Raw genomic sequence first — 16,130 nt, 5'->3', positions numbered from 1 at the left:
TTAGACTCTTCATATGATAAACCAATCTGATCTTGCATCCTGCATGTTAACCTATTGTGTGTCTGCGTTGTACTTAGCGAAAAAAATTACGGACGAAAATGCCCGTCATTAGCACCCCCCCTTCACCCCCGCATAAATGGAACATGAAATAAATGCGTTCTGACACAAAACGCTGCCTACCTTTCAGAAAACTTCACTCGCAACTAAGGAGCATGAGAGCGCTGAACCTCAGATATTGCGAGCTGCTCCTAAAAGTAAAACAATGCGAATTTTTAATGCTGCCTTCCTTTCAAGGTAAGAGAATCACAGTAGAGTAGTCTTGGTATGGCATGGTATTTATTATTTCATTACAAATATAATTAAAATTCTATGAGAATTACTTCGAGACAGAAATTTAGCCCAAGCAGAGTCGGGAGTGTCGAACGCTAGTTGTATATCAAATCCCGTTCGTGTGCGATCGCCGTTACATTAAGCAAACGGGGAAATTGTATCAACGATGGCCTACGTGAACATGCGGCTTCATTTAAAGCCTCCCAGTAGAGTCATCTCGCCTCCCTTTGTTAAAGATGTGGTCGCACCCTGAACTTTGGTAAGTGCAGGATAGTTAAAAGATGCCCTAAACAGCGCGCGCACGGGATTTTTGAAACCTCTAGCATCGTGACACGAGGTGATGTATGTTGCAGCTCTCCACCCCTCCCCTATCGAAAAATGAAATGGAATAAGTGTCCTGCTGACATTTTTCTCTTTTTATGTTTAACCTTCTTCAAGCGTTTCCATGCTCCTTTCGTAAATAAAGCATTTGGTATATACGCTCGTAGCTTTGTACTGTGTCACTTCATTAAAAGACAGCTGCTTCACAAGATGTACGAACCAGCTCGAATAAACACGTTGTTACTATGTGTTCGGTTCACTTAAAGAAGCTAAAGTATACAGAAATAATCTAGATAACTCCACTACAGCATCCCTCATAATACAGTGCATATTTTCAGTGCGGTAAAGCTATAACTTAAGGACCTGCCTCTGTGAGCTACAACGTCTATACACACATCCATGTTGGCCACTATTTTTTACGTGGTAATTCATGGCACAAAGTTCTTAATAACCGTTGCATAGCGAGGCAGTGGTGCCCTCTCGAGCACGTGTGAAAGGTGTTTCAGTTGCTAGGACTCGTATCACCGACAGCGGTTAAATCTCAACAAAGTTTTTTTTTTTTTTTTTCAATGGCACGCGTCAGCTTTTTCGCCATGAGCTCGTCAATTGGAATTTTTGGCTCTTCACTAAGCTAAGACCCTTCGAAATCAACGCAACCTTGCCTCGAACAATTGAATCCTCCGGTTTTACGTGCCAGAACCCCGATTCGACAATGAGGCACACCGTAGCGGAGGACTCCGGATTGATTTCTGGGGATCTTTAACGTGCTACCAATGCATGGGACACGGACGCTTTTGCGATTCGCCTCCATCGAAGTGCGGCCGCCGCGGCCCGAATTTTATCCCGCGACTCCAGTGCTTAGCAGCGCAACACCACAGCTGCTAACGACCGCGGCGGGGTACCTTGTCCGGAAGAATAGCGCAACCAAGAAACACTTAACCAGGGCCCTATCTTTTTCTCTTAAGCAACATTAGCTGCGCTTCCCAATCTTTCCCGATAAGAAAAAGCCCCAAATGTGTTTTTATCTTTCAATAAAACTACTACAAAGCTGTTGATATGATGCTGTCATAGTAGTCATACCACTCGATACATTGAAGCAGCGTTGTAATAAGCCTTCAATGCTCCTATGTTTCAGTATTGTAAGGAAAATGTTTGTCAAAGGATTTGGTGCCACTTTTGCACAACGAACGGGCGCACGGTGTGGATGGTTATGGATAATGGCATCCTTCTAGGAAGCGTGACATGGCACGAAACATGCGAATAATTCGACGGCGCAGAACGGTCTTGGCGCTGTTTCGCTAAAAAATAAAAAAATGGAAATAAAAGCTGTCCTCTGCACCACGCGGAGGCGACCGCCGCTGTCGGCAAACAAATGTGTCCGCTGTTGACGGCACCCAGCGTTGCGGCAATGGCAGGCGGCTCACTCACTATCGCCGCTTGAGGGTCAATTGCAACTGCATATAGCAACGATCAAATTCGATAATGGGGTAAAAGTGAAATTTAGAAAATAATAATTACAGCGGTTAGAGGAAGCCTTGACTGGGCGTCAAATGTTGCATGGCCATTCAAATGAGCGTGAAAGCAGCAGTCGTCTTAATGGGTGAACCGGATGGCGGCATAATAAGTTGGATTGAAATAAATGTTTCATATGTAGTGACTATCGGGTGACTTCTTAAGTAAAATTGTTGGAAATGGGCCAGTATTCGATGAACTGAAGGATCACATTGACAAACTTACAGCAAAACAACACTTGCAGACGTTTAATATCGCTTGTTTTCTCTTTCTTGCTTAACGGGCGAACTTCGCCTTATTGATTGTTTACCCCTAACATCGTTTAGTATTTGAATGTTTTACAGCCCTGAGCAGCTGACCGTAGCGTTGTACTTGTCATCTTTAAGCAGACGATTCCACAGGCGATGTATAACACACCATCACCGAATCGAACGACGTTAATAAGATATATTGAGTCAAATGAATTAATTGTTATAAAGTACGACTATTTCTCACATACACGACTGCTACAAACGTTAATCAGTGCATAACAGATCGATGTCCCATGTGTCCAATTTTCAATAACTGTAGACAATCATCAATCAAACACTGTGCGTGTATCAAGAACACAACCTCGCTCTGCAGGGATTGTGCGCGGGCCTTGTTATGATGTATGTGCACGCAAAAGTATGACGCGAACAGACTTGTCGGGACAACGTGTTCGTTGCTTCGAAACGCGCGTTATATAGCTTAGGGCCTCCGGCTAAGCGAGAAAGATAGGCGATACCAAAAATGCTTCATTTAATTACAAATATACTCTCGAAATGGCATGCCAATACGAGAAGCGGAAGTGGCTCAAACTGGCGCGTAAATTACCTGCCGCTTGGCCACTGCTTTAGGACAATTTCACACAATTCCTCTTTCAACGGTGCTAGAAACTTGCGAAACATAGTTTATGTTTGTTTTTACAATTGAAGAGATGTGACTTCATAGATGATATTTAGCTTTTCAGAGTATCGAATATTCATCGCCGATGACACTGCTGACCCTTCGTGGCAGAGTGCTGGATTGTAAACCAGCGTTTGACATTGTTGATAGTAAGTCAGATTCTTAACATTTTTGAAGATTAACAGGGTTATTTTCACGTGCTACACTCAGAAGACAGGGATAGCTCGCTTTTCCTCAAAACCCAAGGAAAAGCTCACATTCTGTACAAGCCGGTGGTCAACGTGGTCAGAACCCGCTCGCGAAGGCGCGCCCTATGATGAACGCGGGTGTGACGCTCAGGTAATCAAAAGCGAGAGAAAAAAAAAGCTACATTAATTATAAGGAAGACTCTAGCAAAGCAGCGCCGGATCAGTGATGCTATAAATGATTCGGTGGCGTAGTTTAGGCTCAACAATGCACGAGTGAAAACCTAACACAATTTCCGTAAAATTCTTACTCACTAAAAGAATATTTTGTCTGTATCTATTTTGTCTGTATCTCTAACTAAAATTGTTTGATGGAGCACTGCAGCGTGCTTAATGCATTTGCTGTTACTTCTAGAACATTGTCTAAAATAAAGAATAAAATTAAAGGGAAATTGCACTCATAATAGGAAGGTAGTGTTCAATATTTTATGTTGAAGTAAACTGCATTGTAAATGTTATTATGTTTAGTTCAATCAGATGCGCAGATTGCGAACAATATTTAGCAGGAATTTCATTGCTCTAATAGCCTTAATTATCTTTTTAATATTTCTTTACCGAACTACAAAGGCAGGTAAATATAGAAGCTTAAAATATGAAAGGCACAGGAAGGCACGGGAATGCAAAACGAAGAAGGAGGAGGAAGTAAACAAGTAAACCAGGCATTCGGGAGGATGCTCCTCTGGCCTATTTTTTACTGACAAAGCTATCAATTATAGTGATTCTCGGTGTTGTTAAATGAAGCTTAATACGGATTATTTAGAAAGCAATTACTAAGCGCCTGTGATTTAAGCAAGAAAAGATTACAAGTTGAGGAAATCCCAAAATTTGTGATGTATCGTGTGGCCTATATGACCACCCCTTTTAAATGGGTTTAGCTACATTCTGTAGACGAATGAGTACAGAGCAGGGAACTACACATTCAGGTTTAAGCAAGCCAACGAAGCTTTGAAATTCTGTGCCCTCAAAACCAGTGAACTGATCGCCACAGGACTCGCTCGAGGAGATACTAACCATCGGAGTGGAGTACATACTGCTTTAAACAAAACATATACCTGTGCCGAGGCGAAAGCCGAAGGCGTGCGAAATTACTACTGAAGTGCAAATGAAAACTATTGGCTTCTGGCTTTCTCCAAATTTTCAACACATTGCCTGCATCATACTATGCCAAATTTTGATGATCGGTGCTACTATTCATGCCTTGTTGGCTTTACTCATGAATGTAAGTTGTGGGAAATATCTGTAAATTTCATGCCCTGGCCTGCTGCAAACGCCTCTATACGTCAGGTGCTATACATGGCATCACAAACAAAACGAAACACATCAACAGAAAAGATTCCTTCATAGCTTTCTGGCCCCTTGCGTGCGCGCGTACTGGCACTGAACCCAAGTACGGCTGCTGACCCCAGAGGCGGCTCTCCCTCCTCGTCCACAAAGGGGTCCGTGGCCGGCGGATGGGCGGCGGCGCGCCCGCTGCGACCGCCGTCGTCGCCCGATGGTCCCAGGTAGCCCGAGCTGTCCAGTGCCTTGGAACGCGAGGAAGGAGCGTGGGCGTGAATGTGGAAACACGCAACTTCAAACGCATTCTTGCCAGCGGAGCGCAGAGCTTTTGCCTCACTACGGCTATAGGTACGTTAGCAATCAAGACCCGTCTGGTGTCAGATGGTCAGGTGACAAGTTCTTGCGCCCTATAGAATACGTTTATTAGTAATAGAATCTACACAGACACTTTATAGCCTAGTTCTCATCCACATTACTTTATGTTCTTTTTGTTTCTGCAAATAGACCACCGGCATTCCAGTGTGCATTGTTCGACCGAAAATTATCTCTTCCACAGATTATGCATCGATATCCTGTCGACATGTGGTAACACGTGACGTTAGTCAGCAGGCTGTCTAGGTTTTACAGACAATATATGGAAATTGTATGTTGAGTGCGTGCAGAAAATACTCAAGTGATAAAAGACATCTCGTGAAAGGTTAAATTAACTTCTGCCGATGACGAGCTCTGCACTCAGCTGCTTTTCCCGTTCGCTTCCTTCATCATCGTAAGCGCGCAATATGAAGCTCAGTGCGTTTCCGCTCCGAGCGCTCATGCATGACGATTAGATGGTCGCGCACACGTGGGGCCTGATGTCTATGTCCGTGCCTGTGCATTTGTTCGCTTCCGCATTCTGTGCCCCGGCTCTACCACGGCACAGAAGCACCAAGTCACCCTACAGCGAGCTTTGTCACCTGGACTACGCTTCTCAGATCGTCTTCCTAATCGAAGGCACCTCTAACCTTCTCCGTGTGTTCTTCATGGGCGGGCGGCTGCTGGCGCGGGGCCAGCGTCCACAGCAGCGCGGCCAGAACGGCCGAGTTCACGAGGAACGCCAGCGTGTACACCAGCCTCGTGCGCAGAGACGGCTGCTGCTCGCGAACAGCCGCGGCGCCCCCGCGGCAGCCACGAGGCCTGGCTGCACGGCCGACTCGCATCCCTCGCTGATGCGCTGCAGAGCAAGCGTGCCTCGATCTCGGCGAGTTCGATTCGTCTTGCAGACAGCGTTGCAGCAGCGCAGAAAAGGGGGCAAACGCCAGGGCTGGCACTGAGCTTCCAAAAAGTGTTCATTTCGAACGACCCGCTATTGAATGCACACCGCCCATCAAGCGCGCACATGATCGCAAAATTCGAGCGTATACGTGCTTATGCCAGTACATTGCAACATGAGCGATAACTTCATCATGTAATGCCTAAGACGGGAACCTAACGTACTCATCACCAACCGTTATAAAAAAAAGTGAATCAGACTATTTTTGCTAGTTTTGTTCTTATACAGTACTCAGGCAAATGGCTACCATAACATCTGCCGACATCATTATTGCGCTGTCCTGCTGTATCTTTGAAGCACCGCCTTGTTTTCCCGATATAATTACGTTAAAAATGTAATGCTATATTGAAGAAAACGTTTGACGTACATCGGGCATACTTAGTCTGATAGTAAACGTTTGAAGCGAACAGATATTGAAGCCAAGGAAAGCGCAGGGGCTGTTGCGACGTGGCGGCTCTTTCCCCATCCACATTCTTGGGTACGCGTGTATGTGTGCAAGACTTACCCCGGGGAGTGTCATGTCGGTCAATGCTACTCGATCACAACCATAGCGGCGGCACGTCCGCGCCCGCTAACTCCTTTTGCCCTTAGCATCGGTGGACAAGGGCTGACAACGAAAGCGGGATGAGGGGTTAAAAAACGCTAGCACATATTTATAAACATACCTGGAGGGCTAGGGATCAGCACTCGACTGATATCCTACGGTCTGTGAATGAAGCGGAATCTTGTACATACATAGGAAGAACAAGCACAAGAGAAACCACTGCGTAGTTGTGTACTAGTTCCTTTAAATAAAAAAGAGCCAGCCCTTGAAGTGTTGACTGCATCCTGGAGAAAATGTTCATAATGGCGTTAATGAAAAGTGGCCGCCTCCTGCCCTTGTCAATGGAGACTGGCTCAGTTGTGTGCTCGTCGCTGCCATGGCAGAACTGTGCACTCAAACTATAGCTACCTCACTAAATATTCAGCGCTACCGTTAACAACTCATTAGATTTCTGCTAAAAAAGCAGCCAAGGGTTTGTATAGACTAACCTGGTTTTCGTGTGAATCCAAAAAACACTCAGCTTCGCAAGCGAGAACCGCTGTCTTCTTCTTCTTCGCTTTCTCTGAAGGGCGAACCCCGTTGCTTGCGTGCCTGCTTGCTTGCTCCTTAAACCAGGGCGCTAACCCTTCAATGGTAATTGGTTACGCAACCGGCGGCTAGAGAAAGGAGGAGGACATAGATGTAAGTGAGAAAGTAAAAACAGACAAAACGTGGAAATTGTACGAAGGAAACTAAAATGAGCTAGCTTTAGAGACTTCCATTAGTAGCGAAAACGTATGGTTCAGAAAAATGAGAACAAATTTGGTCGTATTAAAGCAATTTCAAATACGGTCGGTAATTTCATGACGGATCCAATATTACTTTAGGAAATTAGTACCCGCTATGGTTGCACAGTGGCTATGGTGTTGGGCTGCTGAGCACGAGGTCGCGGGATTGAATCCCGGCCACGGCTGCCGCATTTCGATGGGGGCGAAATGCGAAAACATCCGTGAACTTAGATTTAGGTGCACGCTAAATAACCAAAGGTGGACGAGATTTCCAGCGTCCTCCACTACGGCGTGCCTCATAATCAGAAAGTGGTTTTAGCACGTAAAACCCCATTATTTCTAGGAAATTATCGTGGTATGCTTCTTACTTCACAGGGGTATTCTAAGATGACCTGTGCCTAAAGCCCAATGCAGAGTCCCCGAAAGAAAATAATATTCTAAAAAGATCCACAAGTAAAAAAACACCCAGTCAGGCGTAGTAGTCATAGTAGAAGTGGTAGTAATAGTATAAGTAGCAGCAGTAGTCGTACCCGCAGTAAGAGCATGTTGTCGCCCCAGGTGCCAAACCTCAGGCACCTTCAATGTGACATTAAAATTAAAAGCACCGCAAATAGTTATACACACGAAGCCAAATCTAGCTTCACATGTACAAGTTCGGATGTGATTTATATGCTTGAATGTTCCTTCTGTAAGAAACAATATATCGGTGAAAAAGGACAATCAATGAACGTCAGAATAAACGGACATCGCGCGGACAAAGCTGAAAAGTTTCCCAAAGCAGTCGCCGAGCATTTCAACGAACCAGGTCATAACTTTGATGAACCTAAGCTCTACATGTTACAGTCGAATTTCCGTTCTGAACGAGAAAAAAAAAATACAGAGAATCATACCTTATCCATAAGTTCAAGACATTGCAACCAATAGGCATAAATGTTTCAAAGGGAGCTTTAGAATCTATTCGCTATGCAAAATTCCAAGCTATAGGCAACAACACTTAATTTGATTTCTTAGCGTTTTTTTTGTTTTATTGCTTTTATTTATTTATTTATTTATTTATTCCTTTTCAGTCTTTCTTTTTTTTCAAGAGAACCTGTATTTACCGCTCCTTCTATTACCTCTGCGAGAGACACGATAGCCCACGACCGCCAGCGAAACAGGTAATGGAGGGCTGCTGTGCGCGTCGTTGATACGCCGGCTGACACACGGCCGTTGACACGCCGGCTGGCAGACCGCAGTGTCCCTGGCATTGTGCACAGCCCTCCTTCATTCTCAATTCGGCACCCTCGCCGCTAACGCACCTTAGCTCGTTGCCACACCCACCCTCCTTACGCCCTCTCCCCTTTAGAAGAACCCCACCTATATATACTGTGGCAAGAAAAGCATATGTCGCCTTGAAGAAGACAAGTCCACTTGTCGAAACGTTGGCTCCTGCTTTCACCTTGTTCTCGTTTTGCTCAGCAGTAGTCATAGAGTTACTCACTATAACACCTAGAAGGAAATCTGGCGCCACCGTCTATGGGAGTTTCTGACGGTATATGTGTCTGCGATGTTTGCGTTGGCTGGTGTTGTAAGAGGCTTCGTCTAAAACGAGGATATGGCTACACAAATAACGCGTCCTTAAAGTAAAATCTTCAGAAAATGTTTCCATTCATTCAAATTGCCTCTTTACTCACCTATAATGCATGACGAAGCGAAGAAAAGCAAGAACAGACGACAAACTGTTTCAAAGCCAGCGCGAATCTTGTCGTCTGTCCTTCAACTTTAGCCGCCCGCTGATACTTTTTACGTATCATATAAATGTACATGCAATAACAAGTTCTCATAGTTGAACAAAACATGTTTTTTTTTTGTAATAACAAAATCGTGTCGCCTGTCCTTCAACTTTAGCCGCCCGCTGATACTTTTTACGTATCATATAATTGTACATGCAATAACAAGTTCTCATAGTTGAACAAAACATGTTTTTTTTGTAATAACAAAGCTAAAGCAGCCTTTAATGTGCAGTTTTAGTAGAAAATGAGTCATACAGATGGAACAGTGCTTGCCTGGCTCTCCGAGAACGATGCCAATCCGGAGTCACAATATACCGGTATTCCCATGCATACCACAGCGCAGCAGCGCCAGATTTCCCTCTAGGTAATGTAGTGAGAAACTCTATGGCTGTGGCAGTAGTTGTTGCTGCTGTTGTTGCCTCAAAACATGGCTCATACCATCGAGGGCGATTGGTCCCACTGGATAGATTTAAGCGTACACCCAACAACATACCGAAAGGGCTACAGGAACACATTTAAAACGAATCATTTGACAATTAACTGGTAACACAAATTTTAAGAGAGCCTATACATCAACTAAATAAATAAAAATAATATAAACTGAAATACTACAGAAAAAAATAATAAAATATATGTCCCAATAAAATAAAATAAAATACGCTAGCAGCGTAACCTTACTGATGCTTCAATGAACTTGTGCATGGCACTAATCATCGAACCCTAGCTTGTGCCTAATTGAGAGGCACAAAAATGCAAAATTTTTGGAGTTCCGAGTGCTAAACCTAGTTTAATAGTTGGAAATATGAGGACCAGTACTAGTACTAGCAGCAATAACTATCGTCGCCGTTGTAATGCCCCTGCATCAATGACAAGCGGCCCAATTGGGCTAATTGGCCAACAATTCAGTGAATGGATATATGGAAGAATAAAATTTAAGAATGGAAACGAAATTTGAGTAATGGTTGAATATATTAAACTGAAAACATATGGCAAGTAAACAATAATGAAATTGACGATTTAAATGAAGTATGTGAAACCTCAAAAATAATTTAATTGCAAAGAAACAATATACGTTGAGAATATAAGTACGAAGCCACATTTAATTTGAAGCAAACTGTCCTGTCATGGTACCCATGAGTCGAGGCGCCCAAAAATACCAAAACAGGGGAATGGTTAATTGGAGTCTACATTGGCGAAGCAGCTTCTTGAGAGTTCTTTTCTGTAAACAAGAATATCATTGGCATGATGATTAAAAAAAGCTGACTGTGACACTATTCTCACCCGCCTTGGTTGCTCAGTGGCTATGGTGTTAGGTTGCTGAGCACAAGGTCGCGGGATCGAATCCCGGCCACGGCGGCCGCATTTCGCATTTCGTGTACTTAGGTTTAGGTGCACGTTAAAGAACCCCAGGTGGTAGAAATTTTCGGAGTCCTCCACTACGGCGTGCCTCATAATTTGGCACGTAAAACCGCATAATTAAAAACATGACACTATTCTCCTCACAAACTGCAACACGAGAGGCCACTCCAACGCTTTGCAAAGAAAAATTTAAACACGGTGTTGCGGCTTAGGGTGGCGTTTGGGCAAGGAATCCACCAAACCCATCGACTGCTACGTCAGGTTGTAGGAATGAATGAAAAGCGTTTATTAGCTTAGTTACATGGCTCCAGTTACGGAAGCCCACTTATTGCGGGAGCAAGTTAAGCGTCCGAGTTCCCATCAGGACCCTCTGTCCCACTGGTCGAATAGCCTCCGAGTTTTACTACCATCGTTTTTCCTAGGTGAGTCAACTAGGGAATCTCAAGGCTGTCCAGTAGCAAATCACAATCGTCGGATCCGTTGCAATACCGCGCCCACGCTTGCAACACTGCGCAGTAACCCCGCCTCCGTAGCCCGATGGTTTGGAATACGCGCCAGGACAATTGACTGCGAATCCCAGGTCGCCTTCATTGTTCGGTAGCCTTGTATTGGGCACCCCCGGCCTTCATCCTTAGCTGAGGCTGTCAGGCAATGGTAGGGTTGCTGGCCTTTTGTGCACCTGTCAAGTGTCGGTGTCCACGCTGCGTTGATCTCTGCGTAGGCGCTGATGGAAGAGTGGTATTAACGCCTCTGTGATGTTGAGACATAACAATGGTATGTATGCCGCAGGCTAACCTGCTGTAACTGATAGAAGCACAGTCCCTTTAAACAAGGCGAGGGCAGGGTACGACATGACAGGCATCATCGCCTTCATGCAGTGGCAACGGCAATGCTACTACCTAGACTACTCGCAATCAGCTCTACGATTTATATCTTGTGTATGCGCAAGGGAGGTAACCTCAAGTGTTCGTCATTTCATGTGGGAATGCGGAAGGCTGTAAAAATTGCTGATGACATTTCTGCCGCTATCTTAAGGAATGGTGCAATAAGTAAGGTTTGTCCTGGACAAACAAACATTCTCACCATGCAGACATTCTCGCACGGACGAGAGAGGAAGAGAGGATGTGTATTTAGCAATTACAAGCCACTGGAGGGAGAAGGCATCAATCTAATATTGCAGTATGGGGTCCGATGAGCTGGTCTCACTTGCGTACGGTGTTATGAAAGTGTCACTGATAACAATTGTGGAGCGTCTTTGTACGTCCTCTTCCTGAAAATATGCCTCTAGAAAGTCCCACGCTGCAACGCTCTTGCTTCTCTTTGAAATGTTGGTTTTTCCAAGCCAGGACAAAAAAGCGCATGCATTCACATGACAATGGAACTCGTATAATGTTCGCATACGGACAAATCATCATTTATCAATGGCGCCCATTCACTCTTGGTCAGTCTAGTTATCTTCCTTTCTATCTGCTGTCGCTACGTCTGACTATAGTGAGGGGGTCCGTCACTACAGCCATAATACTATAGTGACGGGGTAACAACACCCGATCCACAACCTGCGTAATAGTCAACTTTCCGTCTGGCGCATAAAGCACTGAAGAATCGTCCTTGCCCCATTCTAATGAGCATTTTTCACAGAGGACTCCGAAAGCGAGACCCTTCCACAGTACTTCACAAGAAGTCACACGATTTTGATTCCAAAAAGTACAGACCGACAAAATTACGCCATGCTGTGAGCTACAGGCCCATAACGTTATGAAATGTTGACTATAAATTTTTTGCCATAATTTGATCTGATATATTACGATTTGTAATGTCAATCTTAATTGAACCTCAGAAAGCGTGTAGACTAAGGGGCCGCTCTGTACAAAAACATCCATATCGCTTCTACTATTCCTGATTATGGTTGAAACCCATAGGAGCAACTCACATTACTTGAAGCTGACCTAGCAAAAGCATTTTATCGTGTTCCCCGTGCATTTCTGTTTTCTCATCTACAACAAGCTAATGTCGCTTCTACTTTCTTACAAGGAGAGCAACGTTGTTACAAACATTGTTCTACCCGCTTGATTGTTAATTGCTATCTCACGGAGGCTAGATCTGTCCAATCCTCTCTCGAGCAAGGTTGTCTTGTGCCGCCTCTCCTGTTTTCTATTTACTTAGAGTCGCTATGCTTGAACATTCTTCAATCTCACAGCATTTATGGCTACAGTATGGTAGAAATGGAAGTACAAGTGCTAGTATATGCAGACCATATTGCTATTTTTTCCAAAGATAAACAAAGCATTGAACAAATTATGGGTATCGTAGAGCAATTCGGTATTGTTTTAGGCACACAGATGCACTATTCCAAAATTCACGCAGAAACTCCATCGGGAGTTTTCCAAGTATGCGTAAGCATTGTGCCACTTGCTCATTTCCATGTGGCCAGTGTCATTATGACATACATATTCTACGTAAACATTTCTCTGCAAAAAAAAAAAAAACGTAGTGATCGGTCTTGGGTTACTCGGGAGGTCAAGCGACTGATTAATAAGAGACATCATCTTCTGAATGCTTATAGAAAGCAGCGTAACCCTTGTGTATTTGCAATGCTAAAGTCTATCGGAAAAGATATAAAAGTTAAAAACGAGGTTGCTAAGGAAAAATACTTTTTAGAATTGGGCCCAATGTTACAAAATGACCGAAAAATGTGGAAGTGTTTTAAAACAATTCGCGAAGTATCAATTGGCATCCCGAGCTTAAGAAACGGCAGTGTACTTCTCACTGATGACTTCGATAAAGCGTCGTGCTTCAATCTTTATTTCCGGTCTTCTTTCACAACTCCCTGTCACAATGAATTACCGCGTATTCCCGATAATGTGTTCGAACCTATGCCGGAACTGGTCGTGACACATGGTGGTATACTTAAGTTACTTGACAATATAAATGCTTCTTCTGCAAGTAGTCCTGATGGTATGCCTTCTTATGTTTAAAGGCTCGTTCTGAAATAATCACCCGCTATCTTGTTATAATGTTTGAGAAATCGGTAAGTACTTCTTGTCTACCTAAGGAGCGGAAAGTTGCAAGCGTCGTACCAATACATAAAAGTAGCCCCAAAGATATTGTCTCCAACTACAGGCCAATTTCTCTAACTAGTGTGTGTAGTAAAACACTGGAGCACATACTGCACAGGGCTGTAATAAAACACCTAAAAAACAACATTTTTTTAGCCAATATCAGCATGGTTTTAGGTCTGGTCCTTCTTGTTCAACACTGCTCCTAGAATTCATCATGATCTTTTTCGTTTATTCTATCTCGGTGTAAAGACTGACTATATATGTAGATACCAAAAAAGGCCTTTGATTCTGTTTCCCATGTTTTGCTGTTACATAAGCTATCATCCCTCGGGTATCTCTCCTATATTGTTTGTTTGAATTAAGTGTTATCTACAAGAACGCATGCAACGTGTTGTAATTAATGGCTCATAATCTCATTATATTGCTGTTATTTCGGGAGTTATCCGGGGATCAGTTTTGGGGCCATTGCTGTTTCTGGTATACGTCCATGATATTGCTCAGGTTTTGTCAGGCAAAGCGCGTCTGTATGCGAATGATTGCGTGATTTATCACAGCGTTAGGTCTTCCACTGACCATGAGTACCTGCAACGGAATTTGGAATGTATAACGCACGGGTGTGTTAAGTGGCAAATGCCTTTGAATTCCAGTAAGTGTCAATACATCGCCTTTACGATCCATACCTGCTTCATTATACATTAGACAATGTCCAGCTATCGCGAGTAGCTGAGTGTATGTATCTTGATGTTTATTTCTCATCGAACTTAATTTGGACTAAGCACGTTTATTTATTTATTTATTTATTTATTGTCATACTCTCAAGGCCCGGAGGCATTACAGAGAGGAGTGGTGATTACTGCAAACAAATTCATTAACAATATTCTTGAAGTTGGTGGCGTCAGAAATGGCAGTGATGGAGGCAGGGAGGCGGTTCCAGTCATTCGTCGTTCTTGGTATAAAGGAATCAAAATAAACGTTGGTGCGACAAGTTGGAACGTCAACCTTAAAACGATGATCCGTGCGTGACGATATGTATGATGGCGGGGAGATTAGTTCATCCTTAAGTGTTTCGTTAGAGTAATAAATCTTGTGAAAAAGGCATAGGCGAAAGTACTTACGACGTAACTCTAGGTTAGGCAAGTCAAGGGTTAGTTTCATTGATGAGACACTTGCATGACGAGAATAATTTGAAAGAATAAAACGAGCAGCTCGGTTTTGTATGGATTCGATGGTGTTTTTTAGCTTTAGAGTAGAAGGGTCGAAAATGGAGCATGCATATTCAAGTTTAGGCCTCACTAAAGTTTTGTACAGAATTAACTTGACAGCTGCAGTTGCCGATGAAAAATTACGTCGTAAAAACCCAAGCATGCGATTAGCGTTACCGTAAATGTAATTTATATGCATGTTCCATGTAAGATTGTGTGTAATGTAGATACCAAGATATTTATATGATGATACATTTTCTACAGGTATGTTGTTAATATTGTACGTAGGAAGGGTGGTATTTCTTACAACACGGGACACACGCATCGCCTTACATTTATTAGAATTGAGCTTCATTTGGGATCTAGCACACCATGATGTTACTATGCCAATGTCTGATTGAAGAGTATCGCAGTCGCCAGGGTTAGAAATGACACGATAGAGAACACAGTCATCGGCGAATAACTTAATTGATGATTTAATTTGGTCGGGGAGGTCATTAATATAAATTAAAAATAATAATGGTCCCAGAACCGAGCCTTGCGGTACACCGGAGGTTACTCGACCAGTGGAAGAGAAGTATTCGTTAGCATAAACGAATTGGGAACGGTTAGACAAAAAACACTTGATCCAAGCAAGCACGTTAGGATCAATGTTGAGGTTACTTAATTTAGTTAAAAGTAATTCGTGTGAAACAGTATCGAATGCTTTGGCGAAGTCTAAAAAAATGCAGTCAATAATAAAGTTAGCATCCATCGCCTGGAATAAATCATTAGTGAATGACAAAAGCTGTGTTTCGCAGGAATAGTGTTTTCTAAATCCGTGTTGGTAGGGGGTGAAAAATAAGTTTGACTCGAGAAATGAAACCAGGTGTGAGTAAACTATGTGCTCCATTAATTTGCAGGGAACGCTAGTTAGGGATATAGGTCTGTAATTAAGTGGGGAGTACCGACTGCCAGACTTATGTACGGGAATCACCATCCCTGCCTTCCAATCATTCGGAAGGATGGTAGTTTGAAGTGACTGAGCAAAGATTTCGCTAAGAATTATAGATGAATAAGTAATAGTTCCCTTAAGAAACTTCGTGTTTATACCATCTACTCCACTGCATGCAGAAACTTTTGAGGTCTGTATCAACTTTACAACGCCATCAAGGTCAATGGTAATGGGGAGCATTGGAAAATAATGCATATCAGAAAAAACAGCGCTTGCGCACAACACAGAATCAGAAAATACAGATATGAACGCGTCATTCAATACTTCACAACAGACACTCCGATCGACAGGTTCGTTGTTAGGATCACACAGTTCAATGGCACTAGATTTTTTACCGTTGACCACACTCCAAAATTTTTGTGGGTTGTCTTTCAAAAAACAAGGCAACGTGTGCTCATAAAATGTTGTTTTGGACTCTGCTACAGCATTCTTGTAGTCGCTCAGTGCTATTGTGTAAGCATTCCAACGATCATGATTGCCAGTTAATTTTGCTCGTCGGAAAAGCCTTTTC

General features: G+C 43.3%; 1 protein-coding gene across 1 annotated transcript in view; it reads right to left on the bottom strand.

Annotated features, from left to right (window-relative positions):
• Positions 1-16,130, bottom strand: part of LOC135911953 (chitinase-3-like protein 1) — a 205,403-nt gene that overhangs the window by 1,862 nt on the left and 187,411 nt on the right. The window contains exons 4-6 of the mRNA XM_065444307.2: positions 6,955-7,122; positions 5,615-5,823; positions 4,737-4,858 (exon numbers count right to left, since the gene is read on the bottom strand). Coding sequence (XP_065300379.1) covers positions 4,737-4,858; positions 5,615-5,809 — 317 coding nt within the window. The 5' untranslated portion in view covers positions 5,810-5,823; positions 6,955-7,122. The remainder of the gene's footprint in view (positions 1-4,736; positions 4,859-5,614; positions 5,824-6,954; positions 7,123-16,130) is intronic.

This window comes from Dermacentor albipictus, chromosome 10 (genome assembly GCF_038994185.2).
Source record: "Dermacentor albipictus isolate Rhodes 1998 colony chromosome 10, USDA_Dalb.pri_finalv2, whole genome shotgun sequence".
Taxonomy (NCBI): Eukaryota; Metazoa; Arthropoda; class Arachnida; order Ixodida; family Ixodidae; genus Dermacentor; species Dermacentor albipictus.
The sequence above is the reverse complement of the archived record's forward strand: the minus strand, read 5'-3'. Positions and strand labels throughout refer to the sequence as shown.